This window comes from Oncorhynchus tshawytscha, linkage group LG21 (assembly GCF_018296145.1).
Source record: "Oncorhynchus tshawytscha isolate Ot180627B linkage group LG21, Otsh_v2.0, whole genome shotgun sequence".
Lineage (NCBI taxonomy): Eukaryota > Metazoa > Chordata > Actinopteri > Salmoniformes > Salmonidae > Oncorhynchus > Oncorhynchus tshawytscha.
In genome coordinates, this window is record NC_056449.1 from 20,905,565 (window position 1) to 20,912,878 (window position 7,314).

Below are 7,314 nucleotides of genomic sequence, written 5' to 3' on the forward strand. Positions count from 1 at the left end.
GTGTGGTGTGCATAGGGTCGATGGCAATTCCTTCCCACAATCCCTTCCTGTCACCTTGGGCCTCTCGTGGGAGGAGGGCCCCTTGCCCCTAGGAGGCGAGGACCAATCGGGTGGATGAATGGTTAAGGTAAACGACTGTCTATTTGGCCTGTAACATGGTAGCTACGGTATACTGTAGATATTATTCATGTTATATTCAGTCTTTTTTCACAAATGCGACATCCTTTGATTCTCATGACAACACTTGCCCTTGACATGTGTTCAATATGTCTGTATAAAGCCATTATTTGCCTGCTTTGTGAGTGGGTGTGATTTGGTGAGAGGCTAACACTCTTTGATGGTATTCGTAAACACGAGGGCATCTTGAATGTGCCCTTGTTAGGTTATCAGTCCAGATGGCCAATAATCAAATATGTATGGATTCAAAGGCCTCAGCATCAAGTACTCACTCGACTGGCCTACGGATAAAAATCCTAAATACAGTTCTTACTTAGATAACAAAGGCAGAGAGAAGAGGACGACAGCTCTTCAGTTCCTGACAAAGAGTGCTTGGCTCTTTTTGTTGTTGTTCTAATGATACAAACATCGTCCTGAAAGCCCTTCCCTCCAACACAAAGGATATGTAGTAATACAGACTTTTTGTCAGCATTAAAACATCATTAGATATTTATAACTCAGCCGCAGATGACAGACTGAGCTAGATGAACTAGGCAGCGATATGGCAACGCAGCTGGTGTCTCTTAGTGGTAATATTTAAACCCTAGCTTTCATCAAGTGTTGCTACAGAAAACCCAATTATGCATGAGCTGGAAATGGACTTTGATTTAACAATGCGTCCTTTAATTGACGCATTAGAAGTGCCTCAAACTTGCAGATCTCTATTCGTCTGGAAGTAACGGCAAGTCTTGCAGTCTTGTGTAAACGGCAAGAACACCCGATATGAGAGAGAAATTACCCACAGAAAATATGAACTGGGGATGTTTGGGTTCCAACAAACTTTGCTTAATTTTTTAAAAGTCTCTGACATGAAGTTAAATAAAATGAAAGGACCTGAAAGAATGCATGGTGAAATCCATGAAAGCAAAGTGTCAATGAGTTACAGTCCTGGCAAATCGGCCAGTTCAACAGACAAATCTAACCATTCCCTTTTATTTCACCCTCCCCCTTCTTCCCTCTCTCTGCAGACCCCAGCGAAGGCTTCCACTGCCAGGAAGAGTGTCGTATCCTGGGCCATTCGGACCGCTGCTGGATGCCCCGTGTGCCTGGTCCAGCCCGCGGCAAGTCGCCTGAGCATGGCCACCCACGTAACAACGTCATTGCCCTGTCTATTGAGGCCACCACCGTAGATGTGCCCCACTACGAGGACTGTGGCACCGGCACCATCAAAAGGACTTTTGCCACCTTCGGCAAGGATGGCCCAGAAGACCCCGAGCGGGGTGAGCTAAAGGGCAACAAGCGGACAATGATGGAGTCTCAGGTGTGCAGCCCCAAGGCCAACGGCGGCGCCGTGCGCGAGGCGGGCAACGGGCGCGAAGCAGCCAGTCCCATCACCTCCCCTGTGCACCTGAAGAGCCCGCTGGCCAAGGTGCCATCCGGCTACAACACGCTCAGGTGCCGTGGCGCCGAGCGCATTGCCAACCACAGCATGCTGCGGCAGCCCGAGGGGAAGGACAGCGAGCCGGCCGTCCGGGAGATCAACACTCTCCTCCACGACGGCAGCCATCTTGAGAAGGAGTCTCCCAGCAGCAAGCGCCTGAAGGACATTGTGCTCTAACGGGCCTCAGGGGAGCCTACTCACACACACATACACACACACACACACACACACACACACACACACACACACACACACACACAGTGTAAACAAACACATATATATATATATATATATATATACACACACACATACTCCGCCATAGCTGTGTGTACGCAGGTGAAAGTCAAGCCGATGAACGAAAGAAAGAGAGAGAAAGACACAACTTGAGCGTAGTATACAGTATTAAGGACAAAGCCCAGATGTGAAATATTACTGGAAAATGCTGAGCTTCATGTTGTGTTCCTCCAGAAAAGTGAAGGCCGTGGATGTGGCTTTGTTGTAGTCGCAGTACTTTTCTTGTTTGGTTTTCCGTTCGTTTTCTGCAGCCAGTGGACAGGCAGGTTGCTGTTGACTGTGTGACTTGCCCCTTCGGCCGGATTCTGCCTCTCCCCTGTTCACATTTAGGACCTGACACCTACGGTGACGGATAAAAAAAAAGTACAGAACTTTATGCCTTTTGACTGTTTTTGCGTCACTAACTGAGATTGCCTTCTTTGGTTTTGTCTCGGCTGCCAAATTGACTCCTCGTTTCCTTTGTAAAGCTCCCCACAGTGCAACAGACGGAGACAGACAGACATGCACATGATTCTTCTTCTGTGAACCATTGCCTCTATGTGCATCTTGAACAGTGGTCCGCAGTGAAGACGGAGGAGGGAAGGAACACATTCCCAGTCTCATTTTCTTCTCGGTCTGATAAGAGAAGTATTCTCTGTATACACCCCCCCCCACTGGAGGACATCCCAGTGTCACCAGACTGTGAGGTCTGCACAGTATTTATGCTTTATCACTGATGGAGCTTAATGAACTCTTGCTATCTGTCCAGGCACTCCCAACACTGGGAAGTGGGACAGACTTTCGACTGAGCTATGAGGAAGATAAAAAAAATACTTATTGCTTTTGAAATCTCCTGTGCCCATTCTTGATTGTAGCCAGTGGAGCACAATTAGAACTTTGTGCTCTGGTCTTGTACTTTTTCTGACTTTTGACTATGGGGCTAGGATAGAAGGGATCGTCACTCACGTCTTGCTATGTGAAACTCTGTATAGGGTTTACTATTATCATTTTTAATAACCTGTTGTTATGTGACAATCCCTTTAATGTTTTGTTTCAAGAGTAAAAAATAATAAAATATACATTGGTGTTCAACTGAAGCTACAGTAGCGTTGTTACACAAACAAAAACAAAAAAACATATGCCAAAATATATTTTATAAATAATTTAAAAATGTATAATGAGAATATTTAATTCCGTGTAGTTATTTTATCAGTAAGTTATACTTGAAATTAACTGGCTTTTGTTTATTTGGCATTTTTTTAATGATTATGATTATTTTTCAAAATGAACTTGGTTTTTTGTTTTTGTTTACTGTGTTACCCCTGGCAACTGTTGACTTGCAGTCTACCTTGTTGTAAAGAGTTTCTTATTGGTCAGTTCTTGTGCCATCAAGTTTCTGTGTGGACAAATAGAAAATGTAAAAATACAAAAAAATATTGCAATTTCAGCACCAATAGTAGTGTGTCAGTTCAATGAGCTTAGAGTGAGATAGCAAAATAAACCAAAAAAGAAGCAAACAAAACCGTAAAGATTGCTTAATCTTAATATTTAAGTAAGAAGAAGATGGTTAAGCTAGTTTTTTAAGCTAGTGAGATAATTCCACCTATTTCTGTGTGTCTGTTTTTGGACTAAGGTTTCCTGTTAGTTCCTCACCTCAGAACTGGCCTTAGTGATATGAACCAGAGAATAGGCCCTGTCAACACTTCAAGTAAGAGACTAAAGGTGAAGGTATGCAGACAAGCTTTGCTCAACTGCTGTGCCATCATGTATCATCTCCTTTGAATTGAGTCTGAAAATATATTTAAGAACAGCAAGACAAACTTTCAGTCATGACCAAACAGATTTGGTGGAATCGTGTGTTTAAAGGAAATTAAGTTCTTCGAAGAACCATCTTACAAATCAGCAATGCGGTTTTCAGTTGCTTTACAGTTAAACTATGTACAACATGGAAAATTGTAAATGAAAAAAGGACAAAATTACATACAATGAAATAGATCTTGTAGCTGAATGTTTTTGCTGGTCTCACCCATGGCTTTTGGCAACATGAACATCGGAATAATCACTGAATGTATACAGCAGCTTATTATTAAACTATTAAATGTTCTCCACTTTGTTTCCTTGTTTTCCTGAGTGTATGAGAGAGGAAGTCATCTTCGATAACATACTCCTCGATATGACCATCAAATACTTCATAATGAAATAAATGCACGTTGAAACGAGAGAGAAAGAGAGGAGAGTGTGTGCATTGTTGTAAATTAATGAGCATGACCACGACCCAGCATATTGCAATTATCCATTTTTAAATTATCTTTTGTCTTGCCATAATTCATTCAAATCTATAATGTGATCTGAATATCGTCTGGAAGGCTTCCTTGAAAATGGCATGACGGTGCATAGAGTGATGACTATTAAATCTATCATGATAAAATGGAAATGAACAGTTTCTGTTCAGGCTCGCTCACAAGGCGCAATTAGGATTCCAGGCAGGTGCTGATGCTGCTCTCTCATTATAAGTGCTCTGTGACATCATTTTTAAATCTCCCGATTGACTAATTTGAGCAAATAAATGAGGAAGGGCCACCAGTATCAGGTTATGGACGGTAACTACACATCAAGCTGGCTAAGCAAGGAAGTCTTTAGGGACTGCTCCAGCCAAAGTGTCTATTTCTAATGTCTGAGACCTTTTCATTTGCAGGAGTGGGTGATGCATACCATTTTAGAGGCATTGAACATTCCCTAGCTCTTCTTTAGATATCATGAAACAGATTTTGATGCCTGTGAAGCCTTGCGTTGCCATTCCTTTTACATTAGGTGAGTGAGTAATGCACATTTACAGCCAGGAACGTGTCATTTTGGCAGTATTTTCTCTTTATGAACCATATTGATTAGCTGCCTTGATGCACTAAAGCTCTGAAATAATTTTAACGCGCATTTTGTTACGTTCCCCAGTAAGAAAACCAAAATGTGTCTCTCAAACAGGAAGGGGAACTAACAAAGATTCACTGAAAACCAAAATGAAAGGAGGGGTTCGGAAAAACACTCATGGGGGTGTCCACTGAAAATTGACCAGCATCAAGAACTGGCATGTAAAGACACCCACCATGAGTGTCCACTAAATTCCCCCAAGAAGAGGCAAACACAATTAAAACCTACACCAAACTTAAGACACGAATCAAACCGAAAAGGTGCCGCAAAATAAAATCAAGGAAATCTGAAAAAGGAATGTTTTTTTAACTCAAAAATGGCATGACAACTAAAGGTGTTTATCCTCTACATCTCTCAAAACAACCGGAGCACTGGGCCAGCCACTCTTAAATATCACCTGGGCCAGCGCAGGAGAAACAACTTTCCACTAACGAGATGACAAACCAGCACAGGTGTAACACATAATGACTAACGAGATGACACCAAATGGCATGCCTCACGTGCCATCGTGCAACCTCGAAACACAAATGGAATAACCAAAACTTGTAACACCTTCTGCTTTAAGACATCAAATATATCCTATATTTTTGATAAAACAAGTTTGCTCACCACTAACAGAAAGCAACTTCCATTACACAGCGTGATCAATTAAAATGCTTCGCTACTTAAAAATGGGTTACCTCCAATATAAAAACATGGTGTCTACTGGCTTTCAACAATTAAATATAAGACAAAACACACACTTATTTTGTAAATATACATATATTTTTTACCATCTTTTTGTTTTTTGGCCTTTTATTTCTATAGTTGTGAAAAACTCAAGTACTCTTTTATAACTCTCATCCCCTTGGACCGAACCCAAACAAAACAAAACTAATCTCCATAACAGCAAAAACCTACAGTCATAATTGTGAGCCAGGGCTAAACACTGACTAAACACAAAACTTATTGACTGCCCACACTTGAAAGACAATCGGCAACCAAGTTGTCCTTACCACGGACATTTCTGATTTCCAGATACTATGGATTTCCAGGGGAATCCATAGTAACTTTCTTCTTGTGAGGAAAGTTATCACCTCACTGAGGAGCTACTCTCTCTTTTCAGGGTTCAGCTGATAGGCATGTTGTAGGATCGGAGCCGGGTCCCCATCGTCCATGTCATGCTTTAGTACATTTGTCTGGGTTGGCACATCCGAGAATAAACCATGATATTGTAAGAACAGTGTTGCATTTTTCCTTCCGAGACAAGTGTGCTGTTATGTCCACTCCCACTTTCTTGCTCTGGTGCTCGATGTCACTGGTCTACTAACCACCAGTCCTGGCAACCCATCTTTACGCACACCTACGCCCTATCATCAGTCACACCTGGACTTCATTACTACCTTCATTTCTTACCATTTATCTAGCACTCTGTTTTGTCAGTCATCAGGTAGTATTGTTTGTGTTTTCATGTCAGACATTGCGCTTGTTTTGTATCGGTCCATATCCTTCCATGTTCTTTATCATTAAACTCACTAACTGAACCTGCTTCCAGACTCCCTGCGTTATCGCATGTGATGTTGTGGCTACAGAGTCCCTGTGTCACGTCCATGACAACCCGCATCCCTTGGTTCTTCTCAGGGGTTCCTCCATCTGGCTTCCGTGTATACACTTGCAAGTTCCAAGCATATAATGAAGCAGCATCACAGGCAGCCCAGATCATGATTCCAGGTATAGACGGTATGTACTGCCTGAAGGGGCAGCTGCCTCTAAATGGCATTCGCTGCGCATCAACAATAATGCTGGGCCCAGGGTTGTAAAACAGGGAAAGGCTGACCTGACCTGATTGCAGCTAGCTTGTCTCTCTGCACTGACCTGATTGCAGCTAGCCTATCTCTCTGCCGCAAAGCTGGTCTGGTGTCTCGGTTATCGAAGTGGATAATCCTGGAAATAATGTGGAAGTTGTTGTGGAGACATTGTTTTTCAGAAAACTTATTTGCCAGTTTCTGCATCCCACAGGGATTCTGTGGATTCCCCATTGAATCTAGGTCCAAAACCCAGCAAGGATAAGAACCCCAAAGTATGCATTTAAATGAGTTTGGTCCATCTCCTTCCATCTCTCATCAAAAACACGCCTTTCCTCCAAATTACTGCAGTCCAGAATGATTTTCTGGATGGTGTCTGGGATGAACAGTTCAAAAGAAGACATTATGTCCTGCACATGAGCAACCGCCATCCGCGTCGGCCCTGGTTGCATCTTTTTCACATTGGCAGCCATGCGGGGGGGCTAATTCCTTGGGCAAGAAGACCGTTCAATGGCAAAAAATGTTGACATCCATATTTCTCCTTCTGCAAGCTGCTGAAGGTCTGGTCCTGGGTGGTCCTTGGGCTGGCTGAGGGTTAAGCTCATCCTCTTCTTACATACAACTCACTGTCAGAATCAGAATTGACAAATCAAATCAAAGTTTGTTTGTCACGTGCGCCGAATACAACAGTGAAATGCTTACTTACAGACTCTAGCCAATAGTGCAAGAAAGGTA

The 7,314-nt window shown here is 42.7% G+C and overlaps 1 protein-coding gene across 7 annotated transcripts in view; it reads left to right on the forward strand.

Annotated features, from left to right (window-relative positions):
- The window catches only part of pcdh19 (protocadherin 19), an 87,716-nt gene extending 83,743 nt beyond the window's left edge, over nucleotides 1-3,973 (forward strand). For all 7 annotated transcript variants that reach the window (XM_042303207.1, XM_024383194.2, XM_042303209.1 and 4 more), the window contains exon 5: nucleotides 1,185-3,973. In XM_042303207.1, the coding sequence (XP_042159141.1) occupies nucleotides 1,185-1,774 (590 nt within the window). In that variant the 3' untranslated portion in view covers nucleotides 1,775-3,973. The remainder of the gene's footprint in view (nucleotides 1-1,184) is intronic.
- Nucleotides 3,974-7,314: the final 3,341 nt, after the last annotated feature.